The 16,641-nt window shown below is 42.2% G+C and overlaps 1 protein-coding gene and 1 long non-coding RNA gene across 2 annotated transcripts in view; one reads left to right on the forward strand and one right to left on the reverse strand.

Moving 5' to 3' along the window:
* The window catches only part of LOC132874038 (salivary glue protein Sgs-3-like), a 29,363-nt gene extending 22,124 nt beyond the window's left edge, over positions 1-7,239 (forward strand). Inside the window, exons 9-14 of the mRNA XM_060909906.1 lie at positions 685-703; positions 814-845; positions 938-969; positions 1,059-1,125; positions 6,514-6,554; positions 6,761-7,239. Coding sequence (XP_060765889.1) covers positions 685-703; positions 814-845; positions 938-969; positions 1,059-1,125; positions 6,514-6,554; positions 6,761-6,853 — 284 coding nt within the window. The 3' untranslated portion in view covers positions 6,854-7,239. The remainder of the gene's footprint in view (positions 1-684; positions 704-813; positions 846-937; positions 970-1,058; positions 1,126-6,513; positions 6,555-6,760) is intronic.
* Positions 7,240-13,707: 6,468 nt separating this feature from the next.
* On the reverse strand, positions 13,708-14,156 carry LOC132874609 (uncharacterized). The gene is made up of 3 exons (XR_009651683.1): positions 14,135-14,156; positions 13,951-14,006; positions 13,708-13,820 (listed from the first exon to the last, which is right to left on the reverse strand). It is a non-coding gene; the product is annotated as an uncharacterized LOC132874609 (long non-coding RNA).
* Between the last annotated feature and the right edge of the window lie 2,485 nt (positions 14,157-16,641).

Below are 16,641 nucleotides of genomic sequence, written 5' to 3' on the forward strand. Positions count from 1 at the left end.
AAGACACAACGTGACTTTTAATTAATAAAAATAAAGATAAACACTGAATTCGAAGAAGGTGTGTACAAACTTTTGACTGGTACTTTATTTCTCATGTAAACACCACAAGAGTTTTTAAGCCTCATGACTAGCAAGATAATTTTGTTTATTTAATAGTTTTGGATTAAAAATCCAAACTTTAAAAATCATTGTGATATAAATATTTTTTGGATTATCGTGACCGTTCTGTTCCTTTCGCAGATTTAGAGCTCATACTGTACATTTCACCTTCCTCCATAAACTTACAGTATAAAACATAATATTTATATCGCATTAAATGTACAGTGGGGGAAATAAGTGTTCAACACGTCAACTGTTTTTCAATGAAACATATTTCACCTGTCGAGATCCACACGAAAATATTGAGCAGACGTTTTGTATTTGCAAATTCTCCAATATTTTATCCAATAATAACGAAAATATCTTGAATTTTACACGATTGTGTTCAGGATCTTTGTCGGTGCTGCTGTCAGTCCTCGGTGTCTGTGTTTTACTGGCTGGAATGATGAGCGTCTGTCTCTGCAGCTTTGTCAGTAAGTCTTTAACTTCATCTCCTCGTGTCTCTCCTGCACACCGTCCTGTGTGAAACTGATCATGGAGATCGTTCAGATCTGACAGAAGGTGTTTGTTCTGTTTCTTTTTCAGGGAAGCAGACGGCTGAGAGGTGAGAGATTTACTGTGTTCAGCTTAATCGTGTATCTTTGGTTTTATCTGATCGAAACGCCTCATAGCCGTGTTTATCTGAGTGTTTCTGTGGATTTCTTCCCCCGACAGACGCAAAATGGACTTGACCCAAGGTGATCAGGGTACGTTTATTCATTTCTTTCCTCTCTAGAGCCACTGAGCCTTGATAAAGATAAAAAAAAAAAATTGTTTGTTTTTTTAATTCTTCTTCTAGAAGGCGTGTTATCCATGCACAAGATGAAGACAGTAAGTCGCTTTTCTGATCATTAATGACGATCAGTTACTATTAATGCTTCGGTATAAACTGATATTCTTTCCTTCTGTCTGATGTTTAGTCCGGTTCAGAAGATCCTGGAACTTATTCTGTGATCAGCTCAGTCCCCTCACCGTCCCTGCTTTTCGGTAAGTCATACAGTACAAACTCACACACATCACATCAGGCTTGTAATACTCGAGTCCAGGACTCGTGCCCTAATTTTTAGGACTCTTGACTTGGACTTCAGCACCGATGACTCAGACTTGGACTCAGACTCGTACATTAACTGCATGAGGACTCATAAATTGGCGATGAGGACTCAGATTTTGGGTGCTCCGGTTTCCCCCACAGTCCAAAGACATGCAGGTTAGGTTAACTGGTGACTCTAAATTGAGCGTAGGTGTGAATGTGAGTGTGAATGGTTGTCTGTGTCTATGTGTCAGCCCTGTGATGACCTGGCGACTTGTCCAGGGTGTACCCCGCCTTTCACCCGTAGTCAGCTGGGATAGGCTCCAGCTTGCCTGCGACCCTGTAGAACAGGATAAAGCGGCTACAGACAATGAGATGAGATGAGATGTCATAATTATTTGGCATAAGATATTCATATCTTCATTAATTTTTGTTTGAATTTTGTGTAAGAGTGTCACACCTGCGCGCCTTGGTGTGTGCATCAGATAGACTCTCAGGCACACTAGCGCACGCGCCAAGCGGAGTCTCACACGTGCACCATAAATGGTTTCACATCAAGGCAGCAACAGCCACCATCGAATGGTGCAGTTGGAGTCTTGTTCTCTGACTTGAACTCGACTCAGATCAATAGTGGACTCAACTCAGACTTGATTCGAACTCGACTCAGATCAATAGTGGACTCAACTCAGACTTGATTCGAACTCGACTCAGATCAATAGTGGACTCAACTCAGACTCAACTTGAAATTTTCTTCGATGACTTGGACTTGACTCAGATTTGAACACTGAGGACTCTAGACTGGACTCGGACTCAAGACTGGACTCGGACTCAAGGTTAATGACTCGACTACAACACTGCATCACATACAGTAACATCATGGTGCTTTGAAACATCCACACAAAAACAAAAACATAAGGATGTAGAAGTGGTGAAAGAAATTGGGAAAGAGCAGCTCAAACATGCAACGCCTGTGGTCAAACTCAGCGAAAATCACACTCATGTTTATCGCTGCCACCGTTTCAACTCAGTACGCTTCTGCTTATATTTCCAGCAGCCACTGGACCCTGTAAAACAGTCGTGATTTTTCTGTGGCTGAAGATCGGGGGTTCAAGTTGACTCTGCTGGCTCCTTGAGCAAAGCCCTTAACCCTTTGTGCTCCAGGGGAACAGTATCATCGCTGACCCTGGGCTCTGAACCCAAGTTCCAAAAAAGCTGAGATATGCAAAGAGAAGAATTTCACTTTAATGTGATGTATATGTGAGAAATAAATACCTTCTTCTTCTTCTTCTCAAAGCCAAAGGGACAGTCCTCCACATCTGGTGTTTGGTGTCCTTTCCACACTGATTGACTTTATTCAGTTGGGGTCTGTTACTTGTCTTGGCTTGAACTCACAGCTGTGTGTCATCAGCATATTCATAGAGGTTGGCACCATGTTTATGAATTATTGTACCCAGGAGCACTCAGTGGCGTAGCCAGGATTTTTTACATGGGGTGGCCAAAGAGGGGCCAAGGATACACAAGGGGTGGCCATGCTGTGACTAAATAAGGGGGGGGGGGGGGAGTCCAGGGGTCCTCCCCGGGGAAATTTTGAATTAGCTAGATTTGATTTCCTGTATTCTGATGTATCTGTTGGCGTATCTGGTGCCGAACTCATGAACAAAACCCATGTGAGCCAAGAGGTCAGAAATTAATGTATTAATTTATTTATGTAACATAAAGCATCTGCAAAACAAAGAAACCATCCAACTTGTTTACTCTAGTTAAGCATCAGGATTTTAACGATCACTACTAAAATGCAAAAGTAAAACTAAAAGATCACCTGTCCCAGGCACCTGGGAAGTAGTAAGGATATTAGTCAGGCTTGAATAAAGAGTGCTTTGCTCAGGAAAAGGAAAATACTTGTCTACTTAACTCATACATACAACATACGTAAACACTTACAACATGTTGTTACATTGTCCATTGTAAGTACTGTACAAACAATGTGTTGAGTTACAAAATGTGTGTGTGTGTGTGTGTGTGTGTGTGCGCGCGTGCGTGTGAGTGTGTGTGTGAGTGAAAGTGTTACACTGATGGAACACATGACATAGATGAGGTGTAGTGCAGGGGTTTTCAAAGTGTGGGAGAGTGAGCCCCCCCTCGGAGAGCAAATAAACAACCGCGGCCCCCCCCCCTTACAATTTTGTTGTTGCTATACTTATGTTCCATTCGTATTTTTAAAAAATGGTTGTTGTACACATTATTTTTTTCTTTTTCACATTTTAAACATCTGTGCTTTTTAAAACATCTTGTTTTACACATTTTAAACATCCCATAGGATCGTTAGCTAGCACCTCTTGGCAGACAACACACTGTGGCAGTGGAGCATCTTCAGATCCAGTCCATGAAAATCCAAACTTTAAATAATCGTGGTCATACTTCCTTCTTTTTCCAGTCCCCCAGGATTCCGCGGGCCTTTTTTGTGATTGTTGCGGCTAAAATGTCTGATGTTGCGGGGGTTTTCCAAAAAAAATTACGATGAAAGTTGCGGTGTTTTTTAGGTTTTTGTTGCGATTACATTGCGGGAGGAAGTGAAAGTTGCGAGAAATTGTTGCGATTTTCTCTTTTTGTGATTAAAATTGAGTGATATGTTAAATATTAAGTTATTACTGAAAAACTATTGATTAAAAAAACAAAGAGAAATGGTCCTATAAACAACTTTACCAATATAAAAGATTACCAGGACTACAAAAATGCAGAAAAATAGGCTTTACTTATCCAAATGCACCTGTTGGTTCAAAAGTTAAAGTGCAGAGAACCTCACAGCACAACATGAAGTTACCTTAAAATATAAGATAAATGCCTCAGCTTTCATGTAAGAAAAAACCTATTAATACTAGTGCTGTGTACAGTCAGTCTTTCCTGAAGACTAAATTAAACAATAATTATAAACTAATTAAATAAATGGCTCAGGCTTCATAGAAGAAAAAAGCAATTTGAACAGAATCTCACAGTATGATGCTGAAGCTGCCTAAACAATGGAAAATAAAATACCATTTTGGCAAAAATGTTGGCATCCATTAATTTCTTGTATTAAGTAAAAAAATATAAAGTGCACACAGTCCTTCACTGTAAACATAACACACTTTCAGTGTTGCCAGATACTGCTGACGTTTTCCAGTCGAAAATATGTTCAAAACCCGCCAAACTGCACTTGAAACTTCCCAATCTGGCAACACTGCGCGCATGCTGCTTCTCTTGAACACACGGAAATAAGGCGGAAGGTAGTTTGTCGACGTCACCTCAAGACGACGCCAATGATTGGTCAAATTTGCGGGAAAGTTGCGGTGATTGGATATAATTGCAACACCGCCCTGAATTCGTGGGGATTGGTTGAATTTGCACTGAAGTTGCAAATCGCAACATCCTGGAGGCTCCGTTTTTTTGCTTGGCCCAGACTTTGTCTCCTCACTCACTGTAGCTTTAGGTACTAAAAACCGATCCATTTTGTCTCTCACGTTGCGCCCCCCCTGTGATGACCTGGCGACTTGTCCAGGGTGAACCCCGCCTTTCACCCGTAGTCAGCTGGGATAGGCTCCAGCTTGCCTGTGACCCTGTAGAAGGATAAAGCGGCTACAGATAATGAGATGAGACGTTGCGCCCCCCCTGAAGAACTCTGGCGCCCCCCACTTTGAAAAGCCCTGGTGTAGTGCATGAGTGGTGTGTGTGTGTGTGTGTGTGAGAGAGAGAGGGGGAAAGTATGTGCACTGCATGTAGATGAGCTGTAGCATACGAATTGTGTGTGTTGAGAGAGAGGGGTAGGGGGAGTGTGTGTGTGTGTTGAGAGAATGCATGAGTGTTGTGTATGAGTGAGTGTGACGATTATTAATCAATGTGTTCTCCCACCAGTAACACACAACATCTCTATATTTTCATGTAACAGACAAACATTAACTTTAAAAGTTGTATTCAGCGGTTAGAGCGAGCAAAGTGATTCACAGACAGCTAACTTGCTGACATAATTTTCTCTTTTGAGTCGTACAATCGAAAACCACCGACGTTTTGCTTTCTATCTATCTATCTATCTATCTATCTATCTATCTATGTGTGCACACAGCACAAATCCCACTGTAGCCGGATATCTATAAAGACGCATATTTATCTATACGGTTGCATTTACATGTAAACGAAGGTTTCAGTCACTGAAAACGGATACTTTCAAAAACCCCGGGCAAAGTGGAGATTTCTGGAAACTCGGGAGATTTCTGTAAACTCTGAATTGTCTGAGGACGGAATTGTAACTGTCTGTCTACAAAGTGAGAAAACTTGAAGCGAGTATAAGAGATGAATAACTTACATCCCAAATTAATCGCACGTTCACGTAGTTCGTAGGTTGTTGTGTTGTCGGATTAGAGCATGACTATCTGATACCACCTGCTGCTTGAACGCGTGAAATGTTTATGTGCTACGGTAATATGCATCCCCGCAGAAACCAAATAGGCGGAACAAAAATCCAGCGGGCGGAACTAATATTTCGTGGGACATATCGGTTTTATAAATTTTATTGTCCGGCCCTGGGGTGGCCAGGGCGGGGCCAAGGTGTGCCCTGGGGTGGCCACCCCCCGGCCACCCCTTAGCTCCGCCCCTGGGAGCACTATGTGACTTTCAGCTCAGCTGATGGTGGATCTCTATCTCCTTCCTGTTAATGGTAACCTGTCACCTGTTACAGCCCGTCTCAGAGGGGCTGCCATCACCCGACTACATTCATGCAATGCTGGTGTTTGACCAAAACCAACTTTCACTTTTCATTGGTAGCTGAGCTGCTGTCTTTTCTCAGATCTTGCAGTTGAATTATCTTCAAAACCAAATCTGATAAACATCTCATGACATGTTCTCTGAGTGCATGGGCTGCGTTGCCAATGTGCAACGTGAAACAACAACTTGCACATTGTTTCCCGAAACATGCAGACTGTAACTGTTAAATATGTTTCTTTAAAAAAAACAAGAATGAAAAATGAAAAAGAACACTCACCACATCATGTGAATGCGGAATATTTACATTGAGCCTATGTTCATTTCTTCAGGAACAGACTCTTAAAAAAAATCATACGACTTCGACAAATCACAATATGCAGAAAACTTTTCAGATGAATTTGTAACAATCAGGAATGTGATCGGCATCACGGTCTCATTCTCTATTATTAAACAAACAATCTATTCATCTTCTTTCTGATAATTGTTGGAAAAGTGCAGTAAAAGGTGATGGTGTAGCCGAAAAATCCTTTGTGAATCACTGTTGAATAATCTGCATGTCATGCCACTGTGTGACGACTTTAACGCTCTGAATCATGTGAATTAATTTTCAGAGAGCAGCTCAGACAGAAAAGAAGATTCTGTGAAACCAGAGGTGAGTAACAGCTTTAGGAATGTGACATCTGCTGAGCTGTTCTTCTGCTTTGTGGTCTGGTTTGAACATTGCAGTCTTGCAGTGTGTCATTGCTTTCATTGGTAACTGCTCTGAAACACACCGGTTTTTAATGCAAGTCGAAAAAAATCTTCTTTTAAAACGCTGCTGATGGTTGATGTGTTCCTGTTTTGCTCTGACACTTTTAGGATGATGGCGAGCACGTGTACTGTTCCATCACTGACACTCAAGTGGGCCCCAAAGATAAAGGCGCAGTGTACAGCCTGCTGCAGATGCACTGATGCACCTTACACAGTGTAAATTATTTCTCATTTTTATGTTTTTTGATGCAACACATGCCTTAAATTGAATACTCAGCTCTGGCACTTTAAATAAATTGACTTCAGGCTGCTGTTTGGCTGTGACTGCAGTGTCTATTATAGAATAATACTCAAGACTTGTCACTTTATATCGCACTACAGCACTAGTGGAGGTCATGCTACAACCAATTCTTGTTGTTTGTTGCTGCCCTTTGTGAGCAATTGTCCTTATTTAGCTCTGTCTTTTTTTATATTATATTTTATTATATATAAAAAATGGGCGGCACGGTGGTGTAGTGGTTAGCGCTGTCGCCTCACAGCAAGAAGGTCCTGGGTTCGAGCCCCGGGGCCGGCGAGGGCCTTTCTGTGCGGAGTTTGCATGTTCTCCCCGTGTCCGCGTGGGTTTCCTCCGGGTGCTCCGGTTTCCCCCACAGTCCAAAGACATGCAGGTTAGGTTAACTGGTGACTCTAAATTGACCGTAGGTGTGAATGTGAGTGTGAATGGTTGTCTGTGTCTATGTGTCAGCCCTGTGATGACCTGGCGACTTGTCCAGGGTGTACCCCGCCTTTCTCCCGTAGTCAGCTGGGATAGGCTCCAGCTTGCCTGCGACCCTGTAGAACAGGATAAAGCGGCTAGAGATAATGAGACGAGATGAGATATATAAAAAATTCCATCCAAATTCACTGGATATGAGCAATCGTGTGCTCTGATTGGCTACTCTACTACTAGGATATCAGATCATATACCGGCCCTGTGTCCAAAATCAATCACCACCGACTATACAGTGGACTATATAGTGAGGTCGCCATTACGCCCTATATAGTGCACTCAAAGTGTCCTACAATGCATCACGAAAAGTAGTGTACAACCGATAATCACTAACCAAGCAATATATCCCATCATGCATTGCGGTCGCGCTGAAAGAACTCAATCCAAAGCTTCAAATTTTATTAAATAAAACACAGTGGCAAAGAAGAAAGAAAGTATTCAGCCTTGATTTAAAAGAGCTGAAAGATGCAGCAGACACAAAGTACTTTGTATTGATTAATGTGGGAAATACGCTCAGTATAATATGGATTGATCACAAAAATACATGCCTGTATTTATTATTTTGAAAACCCACCAGCCGACTGATCTGGCACGCTTTAATTTTGTGACAATAATGATGTAAATAACGGTGTGGTGGAGTAGCGTCCGAAAATGTGTTTTCATTTTATCAATGAGCTCACTGTATAGTCCTCTGTATAGTAATTCCCGAGGCAAGGTGGCCAAGTGGTTAGAGCGCTTGACCGCCAAGCGAATGGGCCCCGGTTTGAGCCTCGCCTCGGATGGTGATCTGGGGCTCGCCTCCTGTCCACCCAGCAGTGAATGGGGACCTGGTGGAAACACTGGGGAAGTTAAAGGTGGCGAGGAAAGGAACTGGCCACCCTACCTCACCATGCTGACAGCCTAGACAGAGTGTGCTCTCTAACAGGCACTCCCCAATGTACGTACGAAAACATATATGGGACTCTTTGACTTTTGATAGTAATTCCCTATATAGTGAGTAGGGAGTAGTGAACAAGTGAGTGGTTTCAGACACAGGGCGTGAGTAGAGAAAAACAAAATGGCAGAGCGTTACTGAACCAACCGAGGACGAAATAAAAACTCCACTTGAAAACAAAATCCCCCCAAAAATACAAAAAAAAGTGCAACAAAATATGGAATAAAAGTATTTGATGGTAAGAACATATTTATTTTTCAAGAATTATCGCATTTTTTTCACAAATTGCTCCTGTCATTTCAGTGAATGTGGATAGAATAAAACAGTTATTCCACTCAATCTCGTCGTACATGGATTATAGACAACTATCAGCTCATGTACCACTCGATTTCATGGAATAACTGTTAAATATATTATATATTATATTCTATTATATGAGGGTAAGTCAAAGAGTTCTAAGACAGATGTTATAATTTCAAAAGGAATTCAAAAGAATTCAAAGAAGGAATTCTCCGATGGAAACATCGCTTGCAGAAGTGTTTAGGCTTAAATGGAGGATATGTAGAGAAATAGCTTTGTTATATTCATAAATAAAGATTTTTTTCATTTGTCTTAGAACTTTTTGACTTACCCTCGTATCTGTCTTTATTATATTTAATTCTTTTTTTTTCTTTAACTTAATCTGTATTTATCTATATTTTACTCTGTACTTGAACTGATGCAACACCTGAATTTCTCCTCATGGGGATTAATAAAGGAATATCTTATTTTATCTTATCTTAAGACTCAACACAGTAATTCAGATAAAATATACGGTACATTAAATGCTCATACAAAGGGGATTTTAAAGACGGTTTTACAAGCGTACATTTGTTGCAGGAAGTGGAAAAAGCCACAAGTAAGCACACAGACACGTAGGCGAGCCCACTCACAGCGACACCGAGAGAGATCAGCGCTAATGGGGTCATGATACAAACAGGAGGAGCAGAGAACACAAAGTAAAGACCATCACAGAGAGTACGGGTCCTTTATCCTTTTCAGACTTTTTAACAGTTAAAAAAAAAAAAGCTCTTTGTTAGTTTTAGACATGATGTTCACTCAAGCACTTGGTACAGTCCATAAACATAAACACACAGTTTTTCAGTTCGACATTCAGGAACCCACATGTTCAGCTCACTGCTGTCCAGAGAGAGAGCAAAGAGAACACCATAAATACATGTTAGATAATGAGGTCCAGGTGTTTCACATCAACTCGTTCCAAAAAACCCCTCCTCCCAGTGCCATACCTACTGCTTAACCACGCCCCTGACCTCCTCCCGGTGGCGTGAGGAAGTGATCCTATTTGACAAACTGAAGGTTGATCTTTATTCCAATGAACCATTTTTACAATTTGTAGATGGATGAAATTGGAACAACAGCAATCCTGTAAACGTTCATTTCCCTTCAAAGGGCGACTTTTTACATTTATACTTTGAGAACATTTCAGAGTCTGTACTTTTGTACTTTGACTTGAGAAAAGAGGTTAAATCAGTACTTCTAGATTTACGAGAGTAGTTTTTTTTTTACACAAGTATCTACACTTGGGCGGCACGGTGGTGTAGTGGTTAGCGCTGTCGCCTCACAGCAAGAGGGTCTGGGTTCAAGCCCCATGGCCGACGAGGGCCTTTCTGTGCGGAGTTTGCATGTTCTCCCCGTGTCCGCGTGGGTTTCCTCCGGGTGCTCCGGTTTCCCCCACAGTCCAAAGACATGCAGGTTAGGTTAACTGGTGACTCTAAATTGAGCGTAGGTGTGATTGTGAGTGTGAATGGTTGTCTGTGTCTATGTGTCAGCCCTGTGATGACCTGGCAACTTGTCCAGGGTGTACCCCGCCTTTCGCCCGTAGTCAGCTGGGATAGGATCCAGCTTGCCTGCGACCCTGTAGAACAGGATAAAGCGGCTACAGATAATGAGATGAGATGAGTATCTACACTACCTTTCAAAAGTTTGGGGTCACCCAGACAATTCTGTGTTTTCCATGAAAAGTCACACTTTTATTTACCACCATAAGTTGTAAAATCAATCGATCAGTGCATAACTGTTTTTTTTCCCCCCTCAAATTCAAGGAACCTTACACTTGATTGTAAACACAGTGTTCTGTGTTTCTGCAAAACTTTCAATGCAAATCTACAAGCAGTTTTTCGATTGGTTAAGAACTACAACAGTCCTTAACCAATTAAAAAATGGGAAATAAAAGAAAACCACAAACAAATTAATTCATTATAGCTGCAAGCAACAATGACAACAGGCCCTGACTTCTTTGGTGCAATCACACCTCTGGTGATATCACCATATTCACACAACATTTCATAAACAAAACTGTCTTGGAGCAATATCACCAAGACGCGTTCAAAAAAACCCCTCTTTCTGTTGCCAGATGGTGGCGCTATACCAGAGAGTCACTCTGGGCATCTGGATATCATCATCATCATCATCATAACCAATAACTATCGCAAATCTGACATGAATCTGATGAACCATCCAGGAGCAATGTAGCTGAGATGGGTGAAAAAGCAGCCACTCTTTCTGTGGCCAGATGGTGGCGCTATGCCACAGTGTCACTCTGGACATATGAATATGATCAGAACCATCAGAACCAATAACCTGTGAAGTCTGAGCCATATCAAGCAATGCATGAAAGATCTACCGTATGAGGCACTTCCTGTTTGCGTGTTGAGATGTATAAATTCATTGTGTTCCCATTTGGACGCCTTGGAAGATATCAAAAATCCCTTCACAATTTAACATCAGGAACATCTTCACGTCATGTCGACCAAATCTGCCGTGAATCTGAGGAACCGCCTTGGAGCAGGATTTCAAGTGTCGAAGTGGACAAAATCCAAAATATCTCACTTCCTATAGGGCGGGGCTAATGCAATGTATATTATCAATGTGTTTGTCTTTGGGAGCCCCACACGTGTACCGAATGTGGTGTGTGTATGTGAAGTTATATGCTGATAACAAGAGTCAATGACATTTGGTGGCGCAATGGATCCCTGCCAAGCCTCGGTCCCTGAGGAGCTGTCACAAGCACTGATGTGTCAGTGTTTTCACTCATGGGGAAAACCTCAAACATGGTCACGTCTTGAGGAAAAAAAACCAAGTGTGTTTCCGGATCGAATCGGATCTTTGCCCCGATGGTGCTCGGGCCCGAACAAACAAAACATGAACATAAACAAAATATGGAGAACCTTCTAGACAGGGTTATTGCAGTAAACTCAGGTTTTAATAGTTATTTTTATGAACTCATGAAAGGAACAAAGTGTGAAAGTATGAAAAAAAAACTTCATCACCTCACCACACTACACTCTTGTCCAAAAACGGCTTTTCAAACAGACAACCAAAAAACCACCTGGGGTTCTCGATGAGACTGTTTTATTCTGAGAACCTACAGAACTTCAGCATCTCAGTTATCACATAAGGTATTTTCAGCTCTGCTCTGCACCGCAACAAAACCAACCCACAGTGTCTGTTCTCTGTTTGCTGCAACGTTTGTTTTTTTGATGCCTTGGAAAGTTTCTCCTTCCTGTGTTACGAACAGCAGAGAGCTCAGAGTCCCACTCTGAGGACGTGTCGAGCGTTTCATTCACCACAGCGCATCATTATTTTTTTCACCTTCTTTCTGAAACCACACAAACGACTTTTTCACAGTTCTTGAGCCAACACTTCGCACAACACTGCACGCACAGTGATATTAATATCCTTTGAGTTGGTGATCTGGCGGGTGTAAGCAAAAAATTTTTCCAGCAACGAGCTGGAGCAGCTACGAGCACAAGATAACTGCCGAATTAGATAAAAATAAATGGCCTCAGAGAGGCTGGAGCTCATACCGGCCAAGACGCCTATAAAATCGTAAATATGAGAGGTGTCACCACCATCTTGACAATTTTTATGCATACCCACCTGGGGAACATTGTGTGTGAGGTTGATCGAAATCCGATCAATCCTATAGGAGGAGTAGCGATTTTTGTAAATTGTGAATGGATGATGCGTGATCGTATTCGCTCATCCGGCCTGGTCTGCGGCTGGATGAGCTAAAAACAAACCAGAATTTAATGAAACGAACAATGCAACAAACAAACCAACAAACTCTTTGTTTGGGTAAGGCTGATGATGAAGTTTGGGTGGGGCTTATTACAATGTATTGAAAGTGTATCCAGCTCTTTATTCAGTGTGCGCTATCTTTGAATTTATTCTCGATTGGTGAATTCGGGGGCGGCACGGTGGTGTAGTGGTTAGTGCTGTCGCCTCACAGCAAGAAGGTCTGGGTTCGAGCCCCGTGGCTGGCGAGGGCCTTTCTGTGTGGAGTTTGCATGTTCTCCCCGTGTCCGCGTGGGTTTCCTCCGGGTGCTCCGGTTTCCCCCACAGTCCAAAGACATGCAGGTTAGGTTAACTGGTGACTCTAAATTGAGCGTAGGTGTGAATGTGAGTGTGAATGGTTGTCTGTGTCTATGTGTCAGCCCTGTGATGACCTGGTGACTTGTCCAGGGTGTACCCCACCTTTCACCCGTAGTCAGCTGGGATAGGCTCCACCTTACCTGTGACCCGATAGAGGATAAGCAGCTACGGATAATGGATGGATGGAACCTGACTTGCAATTGTTGAGAAAGTTACAGTTGTGTGTCACAAAACGGTCCGTTAAAGGAGGATCTTAAATGTTAATGATGCAATATAATCTAGGGATCTACACACACACACACACACACAGGATACCCTTGGGTTATGCAAAATAACCATAACCCATCATCCTGTTGTTTATCTTAACTTCAACCACACACTGGCTAAAGAATGATAAACTGTACCAGCTGTTTCATTCAGCAAAAGAAAACCAAAACCTGCTGTCTGTTTTTTAATTTAAAAATGTTTGAGAAAGCAGCGCTGCAGATTCGAGACGAGCTTCAAAGGCTGCGATGACAAAAAAAATGCATGTACTGTATTGATCTGGTGAGTCACTTGCAGAGTGAAGCTGAGGGGACACACACACGGCGGCACAGTGATGTAGTAGCGTGGTGGTTAGCACTGTCGCCTCACAGCAAGAAGGTTCTGGGTTCGAGCCCAGTGCTGAGGGGGGCTTTCTGTGTGGAGTTTGCATGTTCTCCCCGGGTGCTGTAGCATCGCTGCCCACTGCTGTGTGTGTGTGTGTGTGCGTGCACGCTCATTGCTCACTTGTGTGTGTGCGCACATGCGTGTGTTCACTGCTTCAAATGGGTTAAATACAGAGGAGGGATTTCACTGCTTCAGTCTGTGCTTGAGTGTACGTATGAGAAATAAAGGCTTCTTATCTTGTTCTTGTCTTCACACACACACACACCTGATACAGCCGTTGCAGTCGATGCTGCCTGCCGTCTCTTTGATCGTGCGCTCTGAGACAAACACAGGATACTCCATATCACATGGCACCAGCATCGCCCTCCTGTTCGCTCTGTCAGCTGGAACACACACACACACACACACTATCATAAATACATCCTCATGGTTCTACTTTGTCAACAAATTTCATAAATACTGAAAGAGATCCTTCTGAGTAACTCAATAAGGAGATGAGCAAAACTGAACCACCTTTTACAGTCGAGTCCCAACTCCACCAGCTGTAAAAGTTAAACTCAAGCAGGAATCTGTAACACACACACACACACACACACACACACACACACACACACACACACTCGGAGGAGTAAAATCACCCAGCACCATGTGTAACTGCAGAATTGACACAAATGAACCCGAAACTAGTTTTTCTTACAGGATAATTTCACTGATGAGCACTGAAAGTCAGCTCACATCCACTGAGCCTCGGTAAATACGAGGGCATCTCAAGCTATTTAATCCAAAAAAGGAAACTTTCATGACACATTAAAGAGAAATATTTCAAGCCTTTTTTTGTTTTAATTTTCATGAATATGTCTTATAGCTCATGAGAATCAGAAATCCAGTGTCTCAGATGATTAGAACATTTCTCAAGATCAATCAAAAAATACAGAAATGTACAACTTCTAGAAAGTGTGGTCAGTTATACACTCAGTACTTGGTTGGGCAATGGGGCGTGGCATGGAGGTGATCAGCCTGTGGCACTGCAGAGGTGTTATTGAAGCCCAGGTTGCTTTGATAGCGACCTTCAACTCGTCTGTATTTTTGGGTCGGGTGGTGTATCTCATCTTCCTCTTGACAGTTGCTCATAGAGTCTCTCTGGAGTTTGGGTCAGGCGAGATGGTTGGCCAGTCAAGCACAGTAATATCAGGGTCAGCAAACCATTTGGTCATAGTTTTGGCACTGTAGTCAGGTGCTAAGTCCTGCTGGAAAAGGAAATCAGCATGTCCAGAAAGCTTGTCAGCAGATGGAAGCATGAAGTGCTGTACAATCTCCTGGTAGATGCTGCATTGACTTTGAACTTGATAAAACACAGTGGACCAACACCAGCAGATGACATGGCACTAAAAATCATCACACACTGCGGATTTTCACACTGGACCTCAAACACCTGGGATTCTGTGCCTCTCCACTCTTCCTCCAGACTCTCGGACCTTGATTTCCAAATGAAATGCAAAATTTACTGAAAAGACGACTTTGGACCACTGAGCAACAGTCCAGTTCTTTCTCTCTTTAGCCCTCGTAAGACGCTTCTGACGTTGTCTCTGGTTCAGGAGGGGCTTGATATGAGGAATGTGACAGTTTTAGCCCCTTTCCTGAAGACGTCTGTTCGTGGTGGTTCTTGATGCACTGACACCAACCTCAGTCCACTCCTTGTGAAGTTCTCCCAAGTTCTTGAATTGACTTTTCTTGACAATCCTCTCAAGGCTGAGGTCATCCCTGTTGCTTGTGCACCTTTTCCAGCCAAATTTTTCAGCAATGACCTTCTGTGGCTTACCCTCCTTGTGCAGGAGGTCAATGATCATCTTCTGGATAACTGTCAGGTCAGCAGTCTTCCCCATGATTGTGGTCACGTGAACAGAACTAGACTGAGAGATACACAGGATTTATACTGTTTGACTCAAACTCAATGAAATACTCTAATATTGTGAGATTTTTAAATATTCTTTTTGCACTGTAGGTCATCATCATCAAAATTAAAATAAAAAAATCTCAAAACATTTTAGTTTACATGTGATGAGTCGAGAATATGTTAAATTTTCATTTTATTTAATAACTGATGGAAAATATTGAACTTTTTCTGTGATATTGTAATTGTTTGAGATGCACTAATGTAAAGTTCTGTCATGGCTGACCCTGTGCTCTGTGTGAGATGTAAAGAGAAGTTTCGCTTTCCTGTGATGTACATGTGAGAGATCAAGACTTTCTCCTTCAAAAAGCAAAAAGGACGTTCGTCCACATCTGGTGTTTGGTGTCCTTTACACACTGCTCAACTTTATTAAGCTGGGGTCTGTGATGTGTCTTGGCTTAAACACGCAGCTGTGTGTCAAGAGAATTTTTTGCAAAAAAAAAAATCATAAAATTATATTTATTCATGGAAATTAATATTTACTTACTTGCTTACCTACTTACATGAGTGAACGTTAATGACAGTGTTGATCACGTCCCAGGTGACTGAAAGCTTGAAGAAGTGGTTGATCACTGAGTTTAGCTGTCTTCAGTGTGTGTGTGTGTGCTGTTCCCCTGCAGATGGTGATGAGGTTTACACAGAGGTGATGTACACACTCTCCTCTCAGCAGCTCTCTGAGGAAACGCAGCTCCTTTCAGCTGTTCAGCTGTTCAGATGTTCATCCACATCTGGTGTTTGGTGTCCTTCACACTGCTCAACTTTATTCAGCTGGGGTCTGTGATGGGTCTTGGCTTAAACACACAGCTGTGTATCAACAGAAATTTTAGCAAAAAAAAAATCAAAATTATATTTATTCATGTTTATTTATTTATTTATTTATTTACATGAGTAAACATTAATGACAGTGTTGATCATGTCCCAGGTGACTCGAGGCTTGAAGAAGTGGTTGATCACTGAGTTTAGCTGTCTTCAGTGTGTGTGTGTGTGTGTGTTGTTCCCCTGCAGATGGTGATGAGGTTTACACAGCGGTGATGTACACACTCTCCTCTCAGAGGAAACGTGGCTCCTTTCAGCTTCCTCTGAATGATGGACCCTGAACAGGACGCGCTGCTTCTCTTCTGTCCCTCACATGTCTCGATTTAAAGTCTGAACTCAATCAGCTCTCATTTGTTCAGGAACTGAAATGTTCCTCATACAGTCATTAATTTAATTATCTTTAATGCTTTTCACCTGAAACAGAATCTGGATATGAC

The sequence above is a fragment of the Neoarius graeffei genome, chromosome 26 (genome assembly GCF_027579695.1).
Source record: "Neoarius graeffei isolate fNeoGra1 chromosome 26, fNeoGra1.pri, whole genome shotgun sequence".
Taxonomy (NCBI): Eukaryota; Metazoa; Chordata; class Actinopteri; order Siluriformes; family Ariidae; genus Neoarius; species Neoarius graeffei.